The sequence below is a fragment of the Neoarius graeffei genome, chromosome 11 (assembly GCF_027579695.1).
Source record: "Neoarius graeffei isolate fNeoGra1 chromosome 11, fNeoGra1.pri, whole genome shotgun sequence".
Lineage (NCBI taxonomy): Eukaryota > Metazoa > Chordata > Actinopteri > Siluriformes > Ariidae > Neoarius > Neoarius graeffei.
This window is the reverse complement of record NC_083579.1, coordinates 54,216,955-54,243,682: the sequence shown is the minus strand read 5'-3', so window position 1 is coordinate 54,243,682 and position 26,728 is coordinate 54,216,955. Positions and strand designations below refer to the sequence as shown.

The following is a 26,728-nucleotide window of genomic DNA, read 5'->3' as shown; positions in this document are numbered from 1 at the left end:
CACAGGTGAAGATAATTAGGCAATTAACACAAACACAAGACACAGGAACAGTGGTGGCCTCTAGAGGCCAAAATAAACACGACATGAAAAGGAAATAACAGCGGCCTCTAGAGGCCAAAACAGTCCTAGTCCTAACACTTTTTTGGTTTTTATGGCGGTTGGCAACTTAGCGTAAAACCAGCATTACCGCCACTTGCTGGACTGGGGTGTGGTTCAGAAGCCTATTCTATCCCTATAAGGATGGGAGTAAATAAAGAAAATAAAGAAATAAACTAAAATAAAATTGGGAAATAAAAGAGGGAAAAAGAACTAAATTTTGTGAATAAGGCCTGTATTTTTGAGAAATCTAAACACAAAGTTGAAGTAAATATCTCCTGAACTTCTTCGTAAAATTTCCTTCAGATCTAGTCTCAACTTTTCCCTTTCCAGCTGTTCCATTAATATTTGTCTTTCTTCCTGATACTTGGGACAATGACAGAGCACATGCTCTACAGACTCTGGGCTACCACAGAACTCACAGTTTCCATCAGCATGTTTTTTAATTATCGCTAAAGTGCTGTTTAGTCTTGTGTGTCCAAATCTCATTCTAGAGAGCATATCTTCCTCCCCCTTGCTCCTGTTTGACTCCTGTGTCTTCCAGTTTGCCCACTATCCCATAGGGTTTGCCATCTTTCTCTCACTCTCTGCTTTACTATGCTTTTGATTTCAAACTTGCTGTAGTCCACCTCTAAATCTATATTATCATTACCAGCAGCCTCCTTAGCACACCACTTTGACTTTAGGGATTTCCGTTATCTGTTTTACCAATTGTCTAATATGGGAGTTCAAATAATCTTTTGTTGGATTCCTTCTCATGTTGGCATAAGAGGAAATGATATTGTTGATCTGGCAGCTAAAAAAGCTTTGAATAAAAACTCTTTGGATATTATTTTCCCATACTATGTTGATGATGTGGCAAAACTAATTGAAGATGTTTGTCTTGTTAAATGGCAAGATCGTTGGGATTCTAGTGAAAAAGGCAGATTTTATCATTCTATAGAACCAGAAGTTTCCTTCAAAGTTAAATTTGCTAATAAAAATAAAATGGTACAAACAACTGTTACTCATCTGAGGTTTGGCAAATGCCTTTTCAATGACATGATGTTCTTGTTTAAAAAACATGAAAATGGTTTATGTGATACTTGTGGAGTCTTAGAAAATGCACGTTCTTCTTGATTGTGTCAAATACGTTAACTTCCACCAACAAATTATATTAAAGTTAAACGAAGAAGGGTTAAATATTTCTGTATATAGTATTTTGTCTCAACCAATGTTCTATAATGATGTATATAAATTCATTGTTGAAAACAATATTTCAATTTAAAAATGTGTATATGAGTGATTCCACGCTTATGGGTACTGAAATGGGGACATGAACTTATTCACCTAAAACCATTTCTTTTTTTACCATCAGGTCACAAAACATGTAATCTTTAATGAATGATATGTTAAAAGATAACTTTAATTTTCTGAGATGTAATAAAAACATATTTATATGCCAAAGTCAAGCCTATGAGTTCCAAAATGATGTCTGTTACATTACTTCTGTTACGATTGTCCATCTCGCGTCTGTTACAAATTAATTACAATCTAGCTATATACCATGTTAATCTTATTGAAAGAATGTGTATGTTTATTCTACTACACGTTTATTAATTATATTTGCTAAAACATCACCTTCCTATGTTTCAAAAAGTAATTCTACATTGTTAAAATTGAGAATATATATGTCCACAACACTTCTGTTACGTTCTGACTTTGGCATATAAATATGTTTTTATTACATCTCAGAAAATTAAAGTTATCTTTTAACATCTCATTATCTCTAGCTGCTTTATCCTTCTACAGGGTCGCAGGCAAGCTGGAGCCTATCCCAACTGACTATGGGCGAAAGGCGGGGTACACCCTGGACAAGTCGCCAGGTCATCACAGGGCTGACACATAGACACAGACAACCATTCACACTCACACCTACGGTCAATTTAGAGTCACCAGTTAACCTAACCTGCATGTCTTTGGACTGTGGGGGAAACCAGAGCACCCGGAGGAAACCCACACGTACATGGGGAGAACATGCAAACTCCACACAGAAAGGCCCTCGCCGGCCCCGGGGCTCGAACCCAGGACCTTCTTGCTGTGAGGCGACAGCGCTAACCACTACACCACCGTGCCGCCCCATCTTTTAACATATCATTCATTAAAGATTACATGTTTTGTGACCTGATGGTAAAAAAAGAAATGGTTTTAGGTGAATTTTTAAAAATAAGTTCATGTCCCCATTTCAGTACCCATAAGCGTGGAATCACTATATATATATATATATATATATATATATATATATATATATATAAAACTTGTCAAACTCTTGAGTGGTACTGCATTAAATATTTAGTATTTTAATAAGATAAATCAAACCTTTACAGGATGCCATATCAATTCTCATTGGGCGCGTCCTTAAACCCCTTCAGTTCAGTTGAGTTCAGTTCCTTAGCACACCTGTCAGCAAGTTCATTGCCAACCACACTTAAGTGGGCAGGAACCCATACAAATGATAATTTAATCCCATCCGTTAATAGTTTATCGGTGACTTGTGCTATTTTGAACACTATATCTTGCCTGGAAGTTGATTGCCAAGTTTTAATACTAATCAATGCTGAACTTGAGTCTGAGGCAATTACTACCTTTCCAGGCCTATGTACCTCCACCCATTGCAATGCTAGCCACACAGCTAGCAATTCAGCCGTATAGACTGCCAAATCATCAGTAATTCTCTTACCAACTTCAATTTTAAGTTCTGGGATGACATATGCTACCCCTACTGTCCTATCTGTGTGCAGGAAAACACACTTTTATTTTGCAGGACTACTTGAAAACAGGAACAGGAAGTGACGTCATGCGGGTGACGTTGCTTGTTTGGAATGGGGAAGAGCAGTGATTGTAATGTGTTGTTTTGACAGCGTCTGTTGCTCTTCCATTAGCTAGAGTGAAGGTTTCAGAATGGGACTTTTCGGGAAAACACAAGAAAAACCGCCTAAAGACTTGGTAGGAGGATTCGGGATTAGTCTATGAGGTGTCGCTGTTTGTTGAAGTGCACAGAGCTCAGTAAGAGTGATTAGTTACACGGCTGTTTAGTTCGCTTGCTAATGTCGCTAGCTAACTTTGGGGAGTTGGATGAAGAGACTCTCTTATTTTCCAGCATTATTAATCCCATAGACTGTGGCTGATTCATGCACATACCCCTTAAATATGTCCACTTTTCAAGCTTGTATATTTTAGATGATTTTTTTTTAATTTTATTTATATAACTACCTTTGTCTTTTTGTAATTCTTTCATCTTAACTCTTTAGCACCAATCACCAAAGCAAATTCCTTGTATGTGAGAACAGACTTGGGCATCAACTGATTCTGATGTAACTTCCTACTTGGTTGTTGTACTAATCCCTAAACATGGCTAATTCACTGGCACAGGCAGGAGCCTAAGTGTCAAATGTACAGTACAATCATGTTTTTAAGTCCCGTGTGGAAATATCACATAAGGTCACATCCAGAGTAAAATGAGCTGTTGATCCATCCTGATTTGGAAAATGATCTTTTCTGCTTTTCCTCATAGATTAATGAATGGTCACTAAAAATACGGAAGGAAGTCAGGGTGATTGACAGACAGATCCGAGGTGAGTGTCCTACACACCTGTAACAAAAGTCCTGAAATACACATACTATACTCATTTATTATGTATAATAGTCAGATGGGTGTAGTGGTTAGCGCTGTCGCCTCACAGCAAGAAGGTCCTGGGTTCGAGCCCCGGGGCCGGCGAGGGCCTTTCTGTGTGGAGTTTGCATGTTCTCCCCGTGTCCGCGTGGGTTTTCTCCGGGTGCTCCGGTTTCCCCCACAGTCCAAAGACATGCAGGTTAGGTTAACTGGTGACTCTAAATTGACCGTAGGTGTGAATGTGAGTGTGAATGGTTGTCTGTATCCATGTGTCAGCCCTGTGATGACCTGGCGACTTGTCCAGGGTGTACCCCGCCTTTCGCCCGTAGTCAGCTGGGATAGGCTCCAGCTTGCCTGCAACCCTGTAGAAGGATAAAGCGGCTTGAGATAATGAGATGAGATGAGAATAGTCAGATGTTACTATATCATTTAACAAAAGGGATGCTGACCTCGAGAATGACATACATGTCAACCTATACAGAATGTCCGTATTTTATACGGATTTGATTCAATAAACGTAGTATACAGGCGTACAAATAAAGTTATATGGATTCTTTAAAAAAACTTCAATATTTATTTAGAGCTATAATCAATTCCCACGATGATAAAAGAGCGCATAACGTTTACAAACGTACTGTACACTACAGAAAGCACAAACAGCCAGTAAAGAGTCTTATGAAATCGCGCGTTATCTTGTGGTAGCAAGACTTCGTTCCACTTTTGATCATGCACACACCACATTGCGAGAATCCCGCCAACTGGGAAGTAATATTTTGTTTGAAACGCGTATTTCCACCTGAGCGACTTTCAATAGCGACTGAAAAGATTCTGAATGGGCACTCCGGCAAGATCAACACAGACACTTGCTGTGACGTGCAGCCTCGTGAGGTATTGGTGCAGAGTGCTAAAAAAAAAAAGCTGTCATGGAGTACAATTCAGAACATTAGAGTGACGCTTTGTGTTTTTGTCGAACATTGGAGCTTTGTATTCATTCTGAAGGTTTATTGTTATTAATATTTAATAAAAAGTAACTTGGAAATATCATTGTTAATTATCATTCAAATTTTAGGTAAATTATTTTAATTTGCATCTTATACGGATTTTATAAGGGAAATACGGATTTTGGAGGTTGGTTATACAGGTTTGATTGACCAAAGGTTGACATGTATGGAATGAGATGCTTACTTGATGTGAGTTTGTCATTTTGAAGATATTCAGAGGGAAGAGGAGAAGGTGAAGAGATCGATCAAAGATGCAGCGAAGAAGGGACAAAAGGACGTGTGCATCATTCTTGCCAAAGAGATGATTCATTCAAAGAAGGCAGTCAGCAAACTTTATGCCTCCAAAGCCCAAATGAACTCTGTGCTCCTTAGCATGAAAAATCAGTTGTGTGAGTCTGGCTTTCGTCTTACTTATGCCATGCAATCTTCAATCACAACACCAAGCCATTTTATTGATCGTAGTTTTTGTGTGTGTGTGTGTCCTGATAGCTGTGTTAAGAATGGCTGGTGCATTGCAGAAGAGCACAGAGGTCATGAAGGCCATGCAGAGCCTGGTAAAAATCCCAGAGATCCAGGCTACTATGAGGGAACTCTCGAAGGAGATGATGAAGGTCTGGAAACTCACCAGAAATTCAATCACTTAAAAAAAAAAAACAACCCATAACCGCACAAACTAATGATTAGGCAGAGAGTATAACATGCATAACAGCGACGCCATGTAGGTTGCAGGGGAAAAAAATTCCTGCACATTGCAAGGTAATCAAAAGATTCACAATAACCAGAATGTGTGATGCTTAAAAGAATAAAGCATTCTGTAATATGTTCTGAACTGTTAGACATTTAAATATATTAGGTCTGTGAGTCACATTGTTATTTTCATTCAAGTTTTGAAATTTAAAGTTTAAATAGTAGAAAGTCTGACATGATTGAAAATTCAGGCCATGGATTTTTTTTTAACACGTAGAACTTGAGTTTCCACAGCCTGATTATGAAAGCCTGAGTTTTCACAACCAAATGAATATGAAGTGCTTCATGATCTACTTCTTGAATTTTTAACCTATATTTCAAAAAGTCACTTCAGATCAATGTCGATAATGTCTACGATTCACAGTGAAAATTTACAGGAACGTAATATTACACTTTTTTTCCCCAATTCAGCACTATAGAAGCAGAATTGTATGTGGCACACAGACTCACAACTTGTGTGCATTTTCGCACGCAACACATTTTACAATATTTTAACATTGGCCCAATCCCAATTCGCTATCAGTCACTGATGATGGCATACATGTAATACACCAGTGACGAGGCATTTCTGCCCTGCACTGATATCAGATGAGCAGGGAAGTGCAGAAAATTTGCTGCTGGATCATTTTTCAAGCTTTATACACGGGGCATGGAAATAAATAATAGTACTATTACTCATAAATTGTCATTTACACAGTGTTCTATTGACATCATGAGTAGCAATTTTTCTGAAATGCTTGTTAGTTCAAAGACATGCCGAGTAGGTACAATAGGGGCCACTGTAATTGGTGCAAGCTGTAGTGGTTTCCCAGCCATCATGTATGTACATATATATCTTGCTATGGCAAAGCTAAATAAATAAAAATAAAATAAAATTACAACGATCCAATTACACATTCCTTTGCATCTACAGTGGTGCTTGAAAGTTTGTGAACCCTTTAGAATTTTCTATATTTCTGCATAAATATGACCGAAAACAACATCAGATTTTCACACAAGTCCTAAAAGTAGATAAAGAGAACCCAGTTAAACAAATGAGACAAAAATATTATACTTGGTCGTTTATTTATTGAGGAAAATGATCCAATATTACATATCCGTGAGTGGCAAAAGTATGTGAACCTCTAGGATTAGCAGTTAATTTGAAGGTGAAATTAGAGTCAGGTGTTTTTAATCAATGGGATGACAATCAGGTGTGAGTGGGCACCCTGTTTTATTTAAAGAACAGGGATCTATCAAAGTCTGATCTTCACAACACGTTTGTGGAAGTGTATCATGGCATGAACAAAGGAGATTTCTGAGGACCTCAGAAAAAGTGTTGTTGATGCTCATCAGGCTGGAAAAGGTTACAAAACCATCTCTAAAGAGTTTGGACTCCACCAATCCACAGTCAGACAGACTGTGTACAAATGGAGGAAATTCAAAACCATTGTTAGCCTCCCCAGGAGTGGGCGACCAACAAAGATCACTCCAAGAGCAAGGCGTGTAATAGTCAGCGAGGTCACAAAGGACCCCAGGGTAACTTCTAAGCAACTGAGGGCCTCTCTCACATTGGCTAATGTTAATGTTCATGAGTCCACCATCAGGAGAACACTGAACAACAATGGTGTGCATGGCAGGGTTGCAAGGAGAAAGCCACTGCTCTCCAAAAAGAACATTGCTGCTCATCTACAGTTTGCTAAAGATCACGTGGACAAGCCAGAAGGCTATTGGAAAAATGTTTTGTGGACAGATGAGACCAAAATAGAACTTTTTGGTTTAAATGAGAAGCGTTATGTTTGGAGAAAGGAAAACACTGCATTCCAGCATAAGAACCTTATCCCATCTGTGAAACATGGTGGTGGTAGTATCATGGTTTGGGCCTGTTTTGCTGCATCTGGGCCAGGACGGCTTGCCATCATTGATGGAACAATAAATTCTGAATTATACCAGCGAATTCTAAAGGAAAATGTCAGGACATCTGTCCATGAACTGAATCTCAAGAGAAGGTGGGTCATGCAGCAAGACAACGACCCTAAGCACACAAGTTGTTCTACCAAAGAATGGTTGAAGAAGAATAAAGTTAATGTTTTGGAATGGCCAAGTCAAAGTCCTGACCTTAATCCAATCGAAATGTTGTGGAAGGACCTGAAGCGAGCAGTTCATGTGAGGAAACCCACCAACATCCCAGAGTTGAAGCTGTTCTGTATGGAGGAATGGGCTAAAATTCCTCCAAGCTGGTGTGCAGGACTGATCAACAGTTACCGCAAACGTTTAGTTACAGTTATTGCTGCACAAGGGGGTCACACCAGATACTGAAAGCAAAGGTTCACATACTTTTGCCACTCACAGATATGTAATATTGGATCATTTTCCTCAATAAATAAACGACCAAGTATAATATTTTTGTCTCGTTTGTTTAACTGGGTTCTCTTTATTTACTTTTAGGACTTGTGTGAAAATCTGATGATGTTTTAGGTCATATTTATGCAGAAATATAGAAAATTCTAAAGGGTTCACAAACTTTCAAGCACCACTGTTCATTAAACTAAGATATGCCAACAGATTTAAAAATTTGTGAAGTTATACTGCATTTATTGGGTTCTTTCCTCACACGGGTACCCATGTTCCACAGTTTGCAGTTTTCTCCTACAACTCCATTTAGAGTCTTCTGAAAAAGCTTCATTTGGAGGGCTAGGTGACCACTACCCTTCAAAGAAACAGGACACACAAACTGGAGGGGTAGGGCCAAGTGGGAGGGCTGGGGGGGAATGGGATTGAGCCATTATGATACACTGATGTAGATAATGATATGAGATAACCTTGGTGCTGCTATTGCTGTATTATGTAATTTAGCCTTCAGCTCTCTGAAAATGTGTAGTCGTAAGCAGACCATGTTACACTGGTATTCATGGAAATAGCATTCCACTAGAACCCATTAAAACAACTTTAAAGACTTATTACTTAATCCATTCCACTAGAACAAACAGTATTGATGGTATAATGAGTTGTATGTGATTTCATATGTATGTTGTATAGGCGGGTATTATAGAAGAGATGCTAGAGGACACACTTGAGGGCATGGATGATGAGGAAGAAATGGAGGAAGCGGCAGAGGCTGAGGTTGATAAGATCCTCTTTGAGATCACAGCTGGTAAGGAACCTAAATTCTTGTACATTTTTTTTTGCGTTTGTCCTACTTGACACTTTAAGTTAGTCTTCACTTTTTTTTGAGGAATGGGGTCCGTGAGGTCATTAGGTAATTCGCCCAAGCAAAATAAAGAACAGACAAGACATCTAAACATGACCAAACAATCTAAAATAAATGAAGCAATCTAATGCTGCTTTTCCACTACCAACGCGGCTGAGTTGGGCTGAGCTGTGCCGTGCTGAGTTGGGCTGAGTCGAGCTGAGCAGGGCTGTTGGAGTTGCATTTCGACTACAACCGCGCTGAACCGTGCTGACTGGAAGTGGGTGGACAAATTGGGTGGAGTTAGTGAAAGTGGGTGGATGTCACGTGATGTCGTTAAGCGGCGCAAACAGTGACATCAGTGATCTTTTAAGCGGTAGTTTCACGACCCGGATAGTAAACAATAAACATGGAGGACATGGAGTCATTAGTGTTGCTGGTCTTGGTGCTGTGGCTTGTTGTCACCGACAACGCCAACAGATACTGGCAAGAGCGTATAGATGAGGCGAGGCGCATAAGGCTTCAGAAATTCTCGTAATTCTTCTTCTTCCGGGTTTACGGTGTTTATAGATCCCAGCGTGCTCGGACACGCCTCCTCACCAATCAGTGCACAGGGGAGTGTCTCCTCACGCCCCTAGCCCCACTCGGCTCGGTTTGGCTCGCTTCAGCCCTACTCCAAAACCGTGCGAGTTTTGGGTGCTAAGCAGGGCTGAAGCAAGCTGAGTCGTGCTGCTCTGAGGTAGTCGAAACGCGAGCCGTGTCGGGCTGAAGTGAGCTGAAAAAGGGTAGTGGAAAAGGGCCATAAAAATAATTACTAATTACAGTATTTTAAACCATTCAGTGATAATTCCTGTTCCTATAGCCACACCTATGGTGTTTAAACAGTATCATGTGTGCGGCATGTGGAGTGTTCAGCTATTTGAGCGAGTGTACATCTGTTCTGCACACACTCAGTAATGACACGCTCGCTCTTTGCTGTCACCCCTGGTGAGTCAAGTCGAATTTTGAGGATGAAAATAAGATGCATGTTCTCATTGCTGTGATTGATCGCTCTGAAACAATCTCTGTTCTTTCAGAAACACACCTTGATCTTATTCAGTCTAAAATTCCCCAAATCAGCCTTTAGCCATGTTTCTCATTTAACATCATTTTTAAAACCTACTGTTCTCTACTTGTATAATGCTTTATCTTTTATACAATCTCAAATCAACAGCTGAGGTATTTAACTAAGAGTTAGGGTTAGGCTTGTTTTTATAGTACTATTGTTTTTAAATGGCTTGTTTTTATAATGTTCCTGTGGTCCAAAATTATATGCCATGCCATTTTGATAGCAGCATTTATATAAACTTTTTGATACAATAAAATGTTTAACCCAAGTCACTGCCCATGTTTCTGGTACGTATGTATGTAATGTTTATAGACCACCTAGAGCTACATTTAAGTCTGTTTTTAATATAAACAGCCATCCGAGCCATCAACAACTGATGCAGAATGTTTTTTTTTTTTTTAATTTTGGTTAATAATAGGCGCTCTTGGCAAAGCTCCCAGCAAAGTCACAGATGCTCTTCCTGAGCCGGAGCCAGTCGGGGCTACCGCAGCCTCAGAAGACGAAGAGGAAGACATTGAGGAAATGCAGTCCAGGCTAGCGGCCTTGAGGAGCTAAACCGCTATAGCTACTCCTTCTAAACTTCTGTAGTCGTAGACAAAAATCTCTTCTCAATTACAATGAATTTATTCTTCTAATGTCTTGTTTCTTCTGTCTGTAATTATATGGACTGAATTGGTATCAGCAGGCTGTATAATAGTTTTACACAGAAAACAAGACCAAGAGAAGTGCTAATACAGCAAAACCCCTCTGCCTACATAATTAAACAGCAAGGTTTAAAGGAACAGCAGTTAGAAATGTTTTAGAGCAGTTTATGGCTGCTAGGTAATTTCGTTCCGTTTATTTTCAAGTTATTTAAACAAGAGATCAGTGATTTCTGCTTGAAACAGTGATTTAAGTTAGTCCATGCTGTGTATGCCGGTTGCTGTGTAACATGACGAAGGATCTGTTGTACAGTGCAGGCATCATATTGGTCTCTAGTCTCTACTGTCTTTATCTTCACTGTGGTTTCTCTAGCCTTATTTAGTGTCTAAGCGAATGCTTTTTTTTTTCCCTCTCATTGTTACCATTCAGTGGAAATGTGGTTTTACTGAATTTGAGAAACTCCTAACAGCCAGTGTGTGTACACTTTGTATAAATATATAAATATTAAGTGTGTTTATCTTAATTTTAGATTAAGTAAAGCCCTCCTTTTATGTAAATGGTTCTGTAATCTGGCTGCTGGCCGGGCTGATGAAAACCATGCAGTGCTGTGACTTGTTATGGCAACTGTGTAGCTTTCACACACAGCCACTGCACCACAACCAACATTGTCAAAGAGGGAAATAAATGCTAGCGGCTTACAAATTCAGATCCACCTTTCCAAATTTGCACTCGGGTATATTATTTTTAGTAAGAGCACTCCAAACTTCTGAGACATCTTCAAATGTTCTAAACTACTTTGGTTTCACAGGAAAACTGCTGTGCAAGTAATGAGTTAATTAAAAAAGTTAAACACTATATCAGGAACTGTATCCTTTCCTTTTTCATGTTGTTTTTAATTATTCTGTTCAAAAGTACAGCATGGAATAAAGTCTATATACAAAAGTATAATGTTTGGAGAAAAAGCACTTTCTATAAGATACACTCCAAAATGAAGTCTTAAAGAGGTTTAGTTTTGGCCAAGCCCTGGATCTGTAAATTAATGTGTGACCTGATCCACTGTTGACATAAATCATGTCTAACACTTTATTGTATGTGTGTGTGTTAAATCGCAAGCCACGGTTATTTCAATACACCATCACTAAAATATTTTTGTGATGTGACCTTGTATAGCAGAGATTGCTAGTCATTCCTGTAATAGACAGAATCAAAGACATGGGGCTTTTCCCACACACACTATACTGTGTGATCCTGTAGGGCTCTCTTATAAATCTCTAAAGAAAAACTCATCTTTTCAGCTAAAAGCATGAGACTGCTCTCTTACAGCTGTACGTTTGTGTTTTGAGTATACTGGTATTAAAAGGTTTTCTTTTTCTGTGGATTAAAATGAGGTTATGCTGCCCATTCATGAAGATACCTAAATAAAAACACACAATATTATGGCTGACTGCAAATATTTTGTACAAATTCAGTCTCGTTTACCAATGAGTTATGCTTCATGATGTGATCCTGAAATTATTACAGAATTATCATTGAAAGCAAGTAACTTCATTTCAGTCTCATTTAAAAAAAAATGTAAATACCTGCAGAATGGACATACAGAAAAGTGTTTTGTAAACACAGGAATGTTTAAGAATAAACTTTTATGAACAAATTGTAGGTATGGTTTATTGACAATTTGAATATTGTTTTGTATTAATATTAGAGTGGGAAGAAATGCATGTAAGTAGTGTGTTGTTAATGTATGCATTCTCACATATTCCTGTGTTGTTGAGGCCAAGTGAATTGTGTGGTGTAATTAATGCACCGTTTACAAAATACGGACAAGTCACGGAATACAGATTCATGAAAAATAAACTACAAAGTACAGATCTTTTATTTACAGATATGTGATATCTTCCATGAAATATAAATAGTAAATTAATAAACATAAATACAGGTAAGGTATTTAATTATGAACTTATGCAGTCCAAACATTTAAATGTTTAAGACTAATTAATTTGTTTTATCCGTGATACATCATCTGTAGGGCGGCACGGTGGTGTAGTGGTTAGCGCTGTCGCCTCACAGCAAGAAGGTCCGGGTTCGAGCCCCGTGGCCGGCGAGGGCCTTTCTGTGCGGAGTTTGCATGTTCTCCCCGTGTCCGCGTGGGTTTCCTCCAGGTGCTCCGGTTTCCCCCACAGTCCAAAGACATGCAGGTTAGGTTAACTGGTGACTCTAAATTGACCGTAGGTGTGAATGTGAGTGTGAATGGTTGTCTGTGTCTATGTGTCAGCCCTGTGATACCCCGCCTCTCGCCCGTAGTCAGCTGGGATAGGCTCCAGCTTGCCTGCGACCCTGTAGAACAGGATAAAGCGGCTAGAGATAATGAGATGAGATGAGACATCATCCGTATGAGATCCATGACCAATCCGTAAATTACTAGCAGCCGTGATACATCTGTATTAAAATCTATAACCACTCTGTATTTTGTATCCTTTTTTATTATAATTTATCTGTGACCATCTTCTACATCAGTCTTTGGGTGAAATATGTAAACTTCACCTCCTTTTGGTAAAAATGGCATCTCAGAGTTGTGTTCTCTGTATATTGTTCCACGTGTAGATGTTCCACATCTCTTATCAAAAGACTTGTCTACGATTAGTTAGTATTGACTCGACTTTATTTGGCGCTTCTACCTCCATCATGTAGCTACCATCGGCAGATAACGTCACCATGGAGACAATCTTTGTGACGTCTGTGTCGTTGTTCCGTAGACTCGGTAGCAACATCTGTAAAAGTAACCATCCGTGATACGTCATCCGTATGAAATCCGGAACCAGTCCATGATATACTGAAATGTCCATGGCAAATCCATAACCACTCTGTATTTTCTATCCTTTTTTAATTATATTTCCATAATCCGTAGTCTATCCGTATTTTGTCAACCACCTAATTGTGTTTGTAATATTGGGCCTTAAAGGAACAGTCCACCGTACTTCCATAATGAAATATGCTCTTATCTGAATTGAGACAAGCTGCTCCGTACCTCTCCGAGCTTTGCGCGACCTCCCAGTCAGTCAGACGCAGTCAGACGCGCTGTCACTCCTGTTAGCAATGTAGCTAGGCTCAGTATGGCCAATGGTATTTTTTGGGGCTGTAGTTAGATGCGACCAAACTCTTCTGCGTTTTTCCTGTTTACATAGGTTTATATGACCAGTGATATGAAACAAGTTCAGTTACACAAATTGAAACGTAGCGATTTTCTATGCTATGGAAAGTCCGCACTATAATGACAGGCGTACTAACACCTTCTGCGCGCTTCGACAGCGCATTGATACGGAGCTCAGATATCAATGCGCTGCCGAAGCGCGCAGAAGGTGTTAGTACGCCTGTCATTATAGTGCGGACTTTCCATAGAAAATCGCTACGTTTCAATTTGTGTAACTGAACTTGTTTCATATCACTGGTCATATAAACCTATGTAAACAGGAAAAACGCGGAAGAGTTTGGTCGCATCTAACTACAGCCCCAAAAAATACCATTGGCCATACTGAGCCTAGCTACATTGCTAACAGGAGTGACAGCGCGTCTGACTGCGTCTGACTGACTGGGAGGTCGCGCAAAGCTCGGAGAGGTACGGATCAGCTCGTCTCAATTCAGATAAGAGCATATTTCATTATGGAAGTACGGTGGACTGTTCCTTTAACTGGTTTGCTGTAATGTAACACAGGACTAAATTACTGAATGGTTTAGTGTTAGAGGTAACCAAAGCCTTCCTTTTTACTGAGGAGAGCTGGGAATGTCATATCCACTGAGAATTTTGTTTTAACAAGCCTTCCTAAGTGTGTGTGTTCTTGTTTGTATAGTATGTGTGCTCTTCATACAATGTAAAAGGTTTGTGTTACTGATAGGCTAGAGCTTTGACTCTTCATTCATTGTCAGTTTATGTATAAAAAGGAGGGTGTTGGCTTTAACCATGACTCAGGGATTAAAAAAAACACACACACACACACACCAAACAATCCTCTCTTATATCAAGTTGCCAAACACTGTGTGCCTGTCTCATAGACTTGAATATAATATCTGTATTGTATGGTTCACAAACTCACCAAATTTCAGGAATAAACAGAGAACTGAACATGTCGAGTTTGGTCTGTCACGTGGTGTCCATTTTCTGAGTAATGACTTTTGGCCATTTTGGCCTTCCATACAACGCTCGCATCTCGAATCAGGCTAATCACATACTTCCGTACTAAATAGTATCTAAAAATAGTACACTATTTACTGGAGCTATACACTAAGTATAAACTATTATTCGACATTCTTTGTAATTAGCTACTCTGGTATAGGTATATGTGGTGCAGGGATTAAAGTGTGTGTCTGAGTTATTGGTATTTTGATATTCCGTTTTGTGAAATTCTCTTTAGTATGCTAGTGTGCGGTTTTGGAGCTAGCCATAGCTTTTGGCGCATGCGCAGAAGTGTCCGCTGTCAAACAGTCACCGCCAGCAGTCGCGAAGGAAACTCCTCCCTGCTGACAAGCAGCTCTCAGATCATAGCGCAATGGTCTCGTGGATTATTTCCAGGCTTGTGGTGTAAGTATTTTTCTTCTATTCGTGCAATGCTTTTCTCTCCCCCCCTCCAGTCTAAATCTTTAGGTTTAGTCTCATCTCTCTTTTGTGCTGTTCAGGACCGTGTTTATGTTACCTCCTTAATTCCAAGCAGAATATTATTATAATAATAATAATTAAAAAAAAAAATATATATATATATATATGCAAGTCGTGACGCGGTAAGACTTTCTCATACAGACGTGTTTGATTAATCTAATACAGACGAGTGACAGCTAGTGTTGTCCTGAATCTCTCTCTTCCCCAAACCGAAGTGAATTAGTGTCATATCCAGAGCTGTGAATAAACTGCGGCCAAACAAAGGCGCTGTGACGCAAATCTGGACAATTATGCGCGTTTCTTTCACTGCATTTCATCTGAAGATGTTTCTGCAGCCAGCGCCCATCAGGATATAAAGGATTTTTTTTCTCCTCGTATCTTTAAAAAAAAAATAAAATAAAAAAAAATGGGGATGACATTCGGCCTGTCACTGGGTGTGATGGGGTTAATCTTCTGAAATAGGGACTGGGTTTGCAATATTTAAAAGAAATCAAATTAGCCTATTAAAGCAAATTATACCTACATAAACCTGCATGCACATCATTACTTTATAATAAGTTCAATTTGTTTTTGTTTTTTTTTAATAATGGAAAACTTAAGCTTGTGTGTAAAAGAAACCACAAAATGGCGAGCCAATTAAATTTAGATTACAATATCCGGTTACATGGCATGGGCGACACTTTGCTGGACACTAAAGAGCTGCATCACAGCGTCCTAATGATCTAAATATAGGGTACAAACTGACTGGCATTCAGGTTGGCAGGGCACAATATGGTGGTGGAGCAGCAAGGTGTGATGACACGGTGTCAGTGTGTGAGTTGGCTGTTTATTTTTTGTTTGTTTTTTTTGCCCTGTCTGTCTGTCTGTCTGTTTTCTGGGCGGTTAGTCTGTATGTAGGTCGAGCACTTGCTTAGATCAGATGTGCAGCTGTCTCTGAGCTGTGAGAGCATTTGTGTACAGATATGGACTTGAACACAGGTGCAGCTTTGGCCCAGGTTTTTCTGGGAGTTTCTGATTTCTAATTACTCAGGGGCCCCTTGAAGTCTTGGGGCTTGTATAACTGTGCGCACAAGATAATAAGTATCACCTTTCGGGCCTTCAGGGGCCCTGTAGCTCCACAACAACGCGGTTCACTTCAGTTTCGTCTGGCTCAGCTCGCTTCTCTGTGTCCCTGAGTTAGGAACGTTCGGGTGTCTGAGCTATTTTTGTCAAGCAGGCAGAATAAACTTGGAAAATAATCAGGGTCATAAAAACGTGTTTGGCCTGCAAACTACACACCCGACATCTGCTGGATGTATTGAAGTGTATTGTACAGTCTTCCGGGCAACGTGTTACTATATTATTATTATTATTATTATTATTATTATTATTATTATTATTATTACATAGCTGATTAAACTAATAGCCTACTATGAGTTACTTTGACATACCTGGTAGCTAAATGTCCTTACAGTTTAGCCTTCTATATTATGTGACGCTTCAATGTCAGAAACAATGTCACAATGTCTTTCCTACTGATTACAACATGACAACAACGCTGAAGTTTATAAACGCGTTCAAACTTCTCCAACAGGGGGCGCTGCAGTTGTATCTCCGCTACAGATTTAGCATTGTAAAGTCTTCAGCTCCATATTGCAGTGATTATCAAACTTTTCGTAGCCTTTAATTTGAAAATAAATTCTACACACCCCATCAGTATAGATTTATTTCATGAAAATTATTAGAAAAAATGTTATTGTATTTTTTGGGAGCCATAGAACGCTCTATACCTGACATTTCTACTGATCGAACACATTAGGTCTGAGTTGACTGTAGTGCCTGGACCCCATAGAATAACTTTGATAATGTGATATTGTGTTTCCACCACTGTAACAAAAAAACAAAAACATGGACCCTTTGACTATGCTGTGACCCCACTTTGAGACCAACAGTCATATTGTACTCTTAGGAACAAAACAACCATCTGAGATAGCTAAGCAGGATTACATTTTTACCTGGAAACTGTTTTTTTTTAAACTCAGAAACCTTAAGGCGTTCTCCAGAGGTCCAAGGGAAGAACTAATCTAAACCCAGTCCGATTGCATGCTATTTACTGGGGAGATGTGAGATGTCGCTGAGTGTGACAGCCACTCAACAGTAGCCTAAGATCACAATGTACTTTTCCATCACTAAAAATTCTGAATAGGATACAAAAGTAGTTTCTTCTACAGTGAACAGAACTATGGTAACTATGTATATATATTATGGTATTCAGGTAATATATTCGGGTAACTATGGTATAACTGCAGTAATACAGTGCTATAACCACAATTTTTCAGTAATAATGAAATAAAGATCTAAAAATACTTTTCTTATTATTTTAGGCCATGGTGCTTCTACTGTAATTAACTTGACTTGTGAGCAAAGGGTAAATCCTGGCAAACGGGGAAAGGATGTGTGTGTGTGTGTGTGTGTCTCGTTGCTCGTGGAACTGAAATGCTCTCACTTCACCGCTGCACATTTGCAAATACCTTTGTGTGCACAAATCACAGCACATTGGGCTCATTGTGCTCATGCTCCACACTCACTAACACTACCGTGTGCTCAGGTCATATGCTTTGCTCTTTCTATTAAAGATACTGTTCAAACATCAAAAAGATGTTGCAAGCTGTGCATAGTTGTGGGGGTAATTGCGAGATTTTTATATTTGACAGTGTTGTGTTTTTTTTTTGTTAAACATCGTCAGCAAATGGCGTCCTCCACATTTTGTGGTTGAAAATAAATTCAGAAATAAATCAATAAATGAACATCTTAAAAATTACACGAAACAAGTTACCATCAGGGGGGCGGCACGGTGGTGTAGTGGTTAGCGCTGTCGCCTCACAGCAAGAAGGTCCTGGGTTCGAGCCCCGGGGCCGGCGAGGGCCCTTCTGTGTGGAGTTTGCATGTTCTCCCCGTGTCCGCGTGGGTTTCCTCCGGGTGCTCCGGTTTCCCCCACAGTCCAAAGACATGCAGGTTAGGTTAACTGGTGACTCTAAATTGACCGTAGGTGTGAATGTGAGTGTGAGTGGTTGTCTGTGTCTATGTGTCAGCCCTGTGATGACCTGGCGACTTGTCCAGGGTGTACCCCGCCTTTCGCCCATAGTCAGCTGGGATAGGCTCCAGCTTGCCTGCGACCCTGTAGAACAGGATAAAGCGGCTAGAGATAATGAGATGAAATTACCATCAGTGGGGCTGTTGGTCAGTCTTCACCAGTTATACACCTGCTATGAACCATTTTGAACTCCACATGTTCGGGAAAATTAGTAGGATTGTTATACAGTCACATCCAAACAATCAGACGCTGCAGAGGATAAGTTTCAAGACATTGCATCTAAACATGGTGAAGATAAAACCTGAGCAGCTGTGTACTGACTGAAGAGCAGAAAAATGTAAACAGAAGCCTGAAAGAAACTAGCCAGATGCAGTGTGGTATCAATTTTGCTGGAGTAGTTTTTCTTTCAGGTTACAAGATGTATTTAGAATTAAGTGCACACAGTGAGGGGTTTCACAGTTGTGCAGTGATTAACACTTTCACCTCACAGCAGTAAGTTTCTGGGTTTGAACCTATCAGTCAACTGGGGTCTTTCTGTGTGGAGTTTGCTGTTCTCCCCATGCCTGTGTGCGTTTCCTCCGGATGCTCTGGTTTCTTCCCACAGTCCAAAGACATGCAGAGTAGATCAACTGGCTACTCTAAACTGCCCATAGGTGTGAATGTGAATGGCTGTCTTTCCCTGAATACATACAGTGAGGCCAAAATTGTATACAATTTTTATGGTTTTCAAATGCAGTAGTATATTTATAATAGAGAGCAGTATCTACAGGCAGTGCATATCCTGCATTATTATTATTATATTTAATAAAGTATATGTGGATTGCAGATTTTGGCAGAATTATAACAAATTTACAAAAATTGCCACTTAATAAACATTAGGACTATTAGGCTGACATTCGGTGTATATTTGAGTATGTACCTCTAGCTGATTTATAAAATTCTATTAGTCTAACCTTCAGTTGTCACTTGATTTTAGGCTACATTGCAAATGACAGTAAAAAAAAATGCAGTCATCTTTCACAGCCTTATTTTCTGATATCTGATTCTATTTAGGCATAAAAGTAAATGATTTATAGGGATGGTCTAGATGTTATTGAAAATCTGGCAACCTATAAACTTTTTAATTAATACCTTTAACTTAAATAGTTTAATCAGAACACAGAATACTTTCCTTGCACATATATATATTGTGGCCATCTCTTAATACAGCACTATATAGTTATTACAGGGTCTAGAAACATTTTAATATGTTACATTATAAGGTGCACTTTGAAAATTTCGATTTACATTTAGTCAAATAACAGACATTCCTATCCATCCATCCATTATCTGTGGCCGCTTATCCTGTTCTACAGGGTCGCAGGCAAGCTGGAGCCTATCCCAGCTGACTATGGGCGAGAGGTGGGGTACACCCTGGACAAGTCGCCAGGTCATCACCGGGCTGACACATAGAGACAAACAACCATTCACACTCACATTCACACCTACGGTCAATTTATAGTCACCAGTTAACCTAACCTGCATGTCTTTGGACTGTGGGGGAAACCGGAGCACCCGGAGGAAACCCACACAGACACGGGGAGAACATGCAAACTCCGCACAGAAAGGCCCTCGCCGGCCACGGGGCTCGAACCCGGACCTTCTTGCTGTGAGGCCATGCCGCCCCGACATTAGGCCATCTTTAATGCAAATAACCATAATTTATTCATTTACATTTAATGTATTTATTAAAGGTTATACTGAAGGTTATAACACTCAGGCTAAACTGAATCCTGTACTGCTGATCTAGTTGATCTATTTGTATCTCACAGGCTCATATTTGGGACCCTTTACCCTGCATACTCATCATATAAAGCTGTCAAATCAAAAGATGTGAGAGAATATGTGAGTATGAACTGCATAACGTTATCTATATAATGAGCATTTCATGCCTTACTGCACTCACATCTACAGCCCGCTTTTTCAGCTTCATCTTACAGGAATGTGCTCAGTCACATTTAAATTTCAAAAATTTCTTTAGAATGTTTTTGTATTTCAACAGGTAAAATGGATGATGTATTGGATAATATTTGCACTATTCACAGCAGCTGAAGTGATCACAGATTTATTCTTGTGTTGGTAAGTGAAATAATGCCTTCCTGCTCATTTCCCACTGAAGGCGTATCCCTTGATTCAATGTTGATCAAACAATTATGCCTGATGACAAAGAGCTTGAAATCATGATGCCTAGCTAGGACTCATCTCTTGTTTCTTTTGAAGGCTTCCATTTTACTATGAGCTCAAAATTGCTTTTATGGTGTGGTTACTTTCACCGTACACAAAGGGATCCAGTGTGCTGTATAGGAAGTTTGTTCACCCGACTTTGTCCTCTAAAGAAAAGGTATGCTTCTGAAGATCTGCTCACCTTCACCTAGTTGTGTTTCTTTTCTTCTTTTCTGTTTTTTTAAGCATGAATGGAACTTTTTTTTTCCGGAAATGAAAACCCATCTTGTTGTGTGCCTGAAGTTTGTGCTTGACCCTGTTTCCTGCAGTGTGTTAGGTGAAATGTTCCCAGTTGATGAACAGTCATAGGAAATGATGCTATACTTTCTCCAAAGTGTTTCTCCTGCCCTTTATTTGTGAGGCAGGATATTCGTCATGGTTATAATGGAGGAAGAGTGCAAGGGCACTGCTAGAGGAAAAGGAGCAAAGTAAAAAAAAAAAAAGGGCAAAACAAAACAACAAAAACCCAAAAGCTTGTTTTTTGGAAATCTGGTGTTGTAATGAGGAAGTAAGGACATAAGAAGGAAGTAGCACTGAATGATAAATCATATTTATGATTTATCAGTTATAACACTGACTTTACTTGTCTACCTCACCCTGAGGGTAAGTAACTTATTTCATGATTACTTGCATTTTCCAGGACATTGATGAATACCTGTGCCAAGCAAAGGACAAAAGTTATGACACCCTGATGCACTTTGGAAGGAAAAGCCTGAATGTGGCCGCTACAGCTGCAGTAATGGCTGCCACTAAGGTGACATTATTATTATTATTGCAGTGACATATTGTTCCAGCTCAGTTATTATTATTATTATTATTATTATTATTATTATTATTATTATCTCTGTGGATAAAGTACAGAATGTAATTTATTTTAAAACTGTTGGGGTTTTTTGTTAATTATATTGCTAATTATATAGCCCTTTTTATTCAGACTCTCATGTTAAAAGACAATCCTACATCACTAAATTTCACTAAGGTTTAAATGCAAATAATAATAAAAAAAACACGTAAAAAGATTACACTGACAATTCTACCACAGGGCCAGGGCGTGTTATCTGATCGCCTTCGGAGTTTCAGCATGCATGACCTGACCACCATAGAGTCAGACGATCAGGCTTCAGTTACCACTCAGCCTGCATCGGGTCAGCACAGAGCTCGCTCCATGATGCGCAGCAAATCAGAGGCTGCCTACAGCAAGAGTAAGTCTGCCTGTCCATCTAATCGCCTCTCTGCTACTCTTCTCCTATGAAAAACTGACTGTGAGCCAATTACATACTCACTGGCACTAATTTGTTCGCAGTGGATCTTTACATAATATACCTTTACTTGAGTATATTAACCATGCCAGTTTAGATACAAGATTCCAACATTGGCACACGGGTGTGCTGCTGTTTAGGGACGACTCAACAATCAACAATAAATCATATACAGTGTGCAGGATGCATGGGTTGCTATGTTGTATTCTCATCTTGAAACATGAAATTCATCATTCCATCATCCAACAAACTGTTTAAACATTCTGTTTAAAAGAAAGTTGAAAGTGGAATTATAATGATTTATTAACTGTTTATTAACTGAGCGCGAGGTCTTTACAGGAAAATATCAGACAGAGGGCTGATATTTTTCCATAAAGACTGAGCAAGCGAGGTTAATAAGGACTTTATTATATGACCTTTTTATTTCTAAGATTAAAATAGATGGTTATAATGAGGTGTGACGCTGCTTTCAGTCACATCATATTTGTAACGTAGTTGAGTCACGCATGCAGAATAAACGGCTAGCGGTTTCAAAACTGAATTTCTGTTAGCGATGAGCGATTTCTGAAGGCTCTTCATTGCTTATTTCTTGAATAACTTAGTGACTCTTGTTTGTCTTTTGTGTTTCGGCCATTTTTGATTCCGTTTTGATTTCTAATTCATCTTTTTTTTGTCGTTTTGTTTGTTTTTTGCAACACTGAAAGCTGGTGCCTTGGGAAGAAAGTCCGTAATCGCCCACGGGCATTACGGGAAAATACTGCCCACCAAGGAATCAATCAGGGTGCACGATTTTACTGGAAGTAGCTTGTGCCTTATAATAGTAGTATTTATAGACTTTAGGTTGGCTAAGTAATAAGCTATATATATTTAGGCACTGCCTAAAAGCGGAGGTCCTGATGAATGTAAAATGTGTTAAGTAATCCCACATTATTTTTTTAAAAGCAAATTAAATATAAGTGCTGGATAAAAACCCAGCTATCTTATGTAAAGAAAGATACAAATTTCATTGTCCGGTGGTCAAGTATTTGAGATACGTTGCCTTGCACTTATGATTGGGTTAACTGTGGTGGTACACATACGTCGTTCATATTCTCTTAAGTATGGAGCGTCGTTCTGCCTGCTTCGCACGCAGGGAGCTCCACTAACAGTTTTAGACATTAAGTTGGTTTAAATTATAGGACTGATGGTGAATTTAATGTACATTTAAAAATTGTCCAGATATTCTATTTTCTGCACCAATGTTATAATTCCACATTTAAATGGCATGCAGTAGGTAATCGTTATATTTTTTATGGTGTAATATTGTGCAGTCGGGTGGCACATGGAGCAGCAGGTAGTGTTGCTGCCGCATAGCTCCAGGGTCCCTGCTTTGATCCTGAGTTCAGATTACTGTCTGTATGGCAGTACTGTCTGTGCACGTTCTCCCTGTCTTGCATGGTTTTCTCCTTGCTCCCCATTTTCCTCCCACTTTCCCAAAATATGGCAGTAGAGATATTAATTAAAGTTAGACGGCCTTTCGATTTCATAAAATCGGTGAAATTTAGTTCCCTCTGAAATTTGGTCATTGTGATGTATGTTTATTTCTGTAATATCTCAAAAAAAAAAACCCAAAAACCCAGGCCATTCTGTGGCTGGGAAGTTATTTAATTTAAGGGGATTCCCTAGCAAATAATGTGCATGAAATCGCTCGCATCGCGCAGTCAAGCAGAGAGAGGAAGTACGTGTGCACTTGCGCAGGTTTACTTCCTCCTTCTTCTTTTGGGTTTTACGGCAGCTGGCATCCACAGTGTTACATTACTGTCATCTACAGGTTTACCTTGACCGTGTACTGATCGTTACATTATTCTTTCACTAAATGAACAGCTGATCACACCGAGGTGCTCGCTGACCACCGATATTTATTAGTTTGGTCCTGCGTTTTCTTTCTTTCGCAACATAACGTCTTTTCTTCTTGCTTTCCATTATACAGGGATGCAAACGGCGCGCCTTTTGGTGGATGCCGCCTTTTTCACGGCTGAATCGCGCAGATCCGATTTTTTTTTTAGGGGGGGCATTGGAGTGTCTGATTATAATTTCAAAGTAAATTCTGTATTAAAATTACTAAATAAGCAAATGCCGTTACAGTCCATGAAACATAGGAAGTATAAGTATGAGAAGAAAACAGTAAATCAGAAAGCCGTGCATGTTTGCGCAGCTCCGCGCAAACATGCGCAGCTTTCTGATTTACTGTTTTCTTCTCATACTTATACTTCCTATGTTTCATGGACTGTAACGGCATTTGCTTATATACAGAATTTACTTTGATGAAATTATAATCAGACACTCCAACGCCCCCCCCTCCTAAAAAAAAATCGGATCTGCGCGATTCAGCCGTGAAAAAGGCGGCATCCGCCAAAAGGCGCGCCGTTTGCATCCCTGATTATTGTAGTTGGTCTTTCACGTTTCATTTGCACACTCACGTCCTCCATTTTTCTCTCCTGTTTCAAATTTGTATCCCACAATGCTTTGTGTGAACGGGGAAAGCCCACCATGTGATGCATGATGTAGTATCTTGAATTGGGTCATGGTGAAGCAGGAAAAAATAGTGGACCACATGGCCCTAAATTCATTAATTGTTCTATTAAAAAAAAAAAACCTAACAAAATTGGAAGTCTGTGATTCAAATTCAGTAGCTTTCGGTCCACTAAGCAAAAATAATTGGTTGTCAGGGAAAATTATTTTTATGACCTATACTTGAAAAATCTGAAAGGCAGTTTACCTTTAAGATAAATTGCCCCTACGTGTTCATGAGGATATGAATGTGTGTGTGCATGGTGCCCTTATGATGGACTAGCATGTATTCTTACCTCATGCCCAGTGTTCCCAGGATAGGCTCTGGATCAACTGTGACCCTGACCAGGATAAAGTGGTTACTGAAGATGAACGAACAAATGAAAGAGTATTGTGCAATGCACTCTATTCACTTAAGCATCTGAATTTCATAGTATCAGTGAACCACTACAAACCACTAATAGAGGTCTGTTACATTTTCTGTCTCTAAGATACCTCATATAAAGAGCAGCTGTGGTGACGAGAGAGATGTCCGATAGTTTGGAAAGTACTTTAGAAGTAATATATCAACATGAAGTGTTGATACATAGCAAGAAATACGAGAAGCAATCATGGCCAAGAGTGTTGTGCTGTCCATGAACATAAGTTGCTCTGCATCACAGCAACTTCTCAGCTATTAGCCCTGCTGGAGAACACTTCCTGTTGAACTGGTTCCTCATTCAGCCTATAGATTCACTCTCAGAAATACTAAACTGTACTTTGCTTTGTTGTTGGGGTGACAACAAAATGTTTTGTACCTTTACTCTGTATCTTTTACCTGGGAATGTGCACGTAGCTCACCTTTAATTTTAGTAAGAAAAGGTAACTCAATACTAAGGGGACATATTATGAAAACCCAGTGGCAAACCGTTACTATTAGAGCTGGGACTTGAGCTCAGTCAAAACTTAGCCACACACACCAAAAAAGCAACAGGGCAAAGGATTTTGCAAGGGATTAGCGGCAGGGTGCCAGGTAGCTCTGTTGTGTGTAATTGTCAATGTTGATTTTCAAAGTAACTAAGTAAATTACATAGGGAAATGAATACTTAAGTATGAGTGAAAAATACTGGGGTGAGTGTGTGTAACTGACTATAACCAGTCAGATACTCTAATAATAACTAAAAGTCTCTGTGTAGCTAATAGATGATGCAGAGGAGGCGAAGAGTTGATCTGTCAGCATTTATTCTGAAAAACAATGAATGACAGGGCTATCAACACACGGAGACAGGAGAAAGCATTCTGGCATCCTTACAACATACATAATACACCAATTAGCACCCAGCCAAGTGGCTACTCAGATAAACACTCTGTTTCACACAGAATTTTACGACGCTAATTTACATATTTGATCTGATACAAACAGCGGATGTGTTTCAAAACATTCTTACATCAAAAAATAAACATCATATCTTGGGAAAAATAAAAAAACTTATTTTTTCCGCGGTCCAAATCCTGCGCTCTGATTGGCTGGCGAGCGGGTCCGTATCCTACAGTACGGACCCCAGTTATGGACCCCGGTTACGGACCTCTGGCGATTCGCTTGTTCACAACAACAACAAACATAGTAGAATTTTTTGTCAACATTTATCTTTTTTCTATAAGATTTATTTCTAAGATTATCAAAAATCTTGTAAATTTTTGCCAGCATGGATAGCGATAACGACAGTCTTCACAGCGAAAGCGAGTTTTACTACCCTGAGGAAGAAGAAATAAAATAAAACATTTCAGGAGAAAGCTAAAACCTGTAATTTGCTAACGCCGAGCAAAAACATGGCTGAATCCTGAATGACTCAATTTTGTATAAATAGGGGACTACATAGGTGGCAAAATGTAGTTTTTTTTTTTTTCCTGCCATGGAAGTGCACTTGTATACCGAGGAGGAAGCAATTTGCATTACAGCCGTGAATGAGGATTCGAAATGGCGGCTCGGCTTGGTTTTCCCTTTTGGGCGCTCTTGTTTTCTGTTAGAATTTGGTAAAGAAAAAAATATATATATTATTTACCAGCTTAAGGTCGGTCTGTATGGTGAAATACCGTGACCGAGGTCTTGAAAGTACTGACCGAGGCCCTCTGGGCCGAGGTCAGTATTCAAGGCCGAGGTCACGGTATTTCACCATACGGACCGACCTTACGGTATTTCAACATATGGACCTCCCAGCTGGTAAATAACATATATATACTGCATTAATTAATATTATTCATGCAGGATTCACAAACCCAACTTACCCCTTTCTAGACAGCCCAAGCACAATAATGTCCACAGGCGTGTTACACAAATTAACGCTCCATCAGAAACAATAGTGGAACCATTAACAAAACCCAACAAATTAACATATTTTACAACATTGGGATTTGGGGAAGTTCACAAAAAACATCAAAACTTTATTCATATGAAATTATGACATTGCTACGTGTGCGTGGAAGAAGTGTGGAGACAGATGTCTTAGTTTCTCGGTCATTAGCCTGTGCTACTTGCTCTCAG

At 39.4% G+C, this 26,728-nt stretch overlaps 2 protein-coding genes across 4 annotated transcripts in view; both read left to right on the top strand.

Moving 5' to 3' along the window:
* The first annotated feature begins 2,943 nt into the window (after nt 1-2,943).
* Nucleotides 2,944-12,066, top strand: chmp3 (charged multivesicular body protein 3). Of its 2 annotated transcripts, none has more exons than XM_060934221.1 (6): nt 2,944-3,081; nt 3,650-3,710; nt 4,959-5,138; nt 5,239-5,360; nt 8,515-8,629; nt 10,192-12,066. In XM_060934221.1, exons 1-6 carry the CDS (start codon nt 3,037-3,039, stop codon nt 10,326-10,328), a joined length of 660 nt encoding a protein of 219 aa, XP_060790204.1. In that variant the 5' UTR covers nt 2,944-3,036; the 3' UTR covers nt 10,329-12,066. The 2 variants fall into 2 exon arrangements, with proteins under 2 accessions (XP_060790204.1, XP_060790205.1); XM_060934222.1 differs by having other exon boundaries at nt 3,052-3,141.
* Nucleotides 12,067-14,903: 2,837 nt separating this feature from the next.
* reep1 (receptor accessory protein 1) overlaps nt 14,904-26,728 on the top strand; it is a 21,737-nt gene continuing 9,912 nt past the window's right edge. For both annotated transcript variants that reach the window (XM_060934218.1, XM_060934219.1), the window contains exons 1-6: nt 14,904-14,988; nt 19,948-20,020; nt 20,178-20,254; nt 20,396-20,516; nt 21,039-21,152; nt 21,441-21,600. In XM_060934218.1, the coding sequence (XP_060790201.1) occupies nt 14,957-14,988; nt 19,948-20,020; nt 20,178-20,254; nt 20,396-20,516; nt 21,039-21,152; nt 21,441-21,600 (577 nt within the window). In that variant the 5' untranslated portion in view covers nt 14,904-14,956. The remainder of the gene's footprint in view (nt 14,989-19,947; nt 20,021-20,177; nt 20,255-20,395; nt 20,517-21,038; nt 21,153-21,440; nt 21,601-26,728) is intronic.

Bases quoted from the DNA above. Each gene is read 5' to 3' on its own strand.
- chmp3 (XM_060934221.1), top strand. From the start codon at position 3,037: ATGGGACTTTTCGGGAAAACACAAGAAAAACCGCCTAAAGACTTG. The intron at 3,711-4,958 runs GTGAGTGTCCTA...GTCATTTTGAAG, and splicing joins GATTGACAGACAGATCCGAG to ATATTCAGAGGGAAGAGGAG. The intron at 5,139-5,238 runs GTGAGTCTGGCT...GTGTCCTGATAG, and splicing joins TAGCATGAAAAATCAGTTGT to CTGTGTTAAGAATGGCTGGT.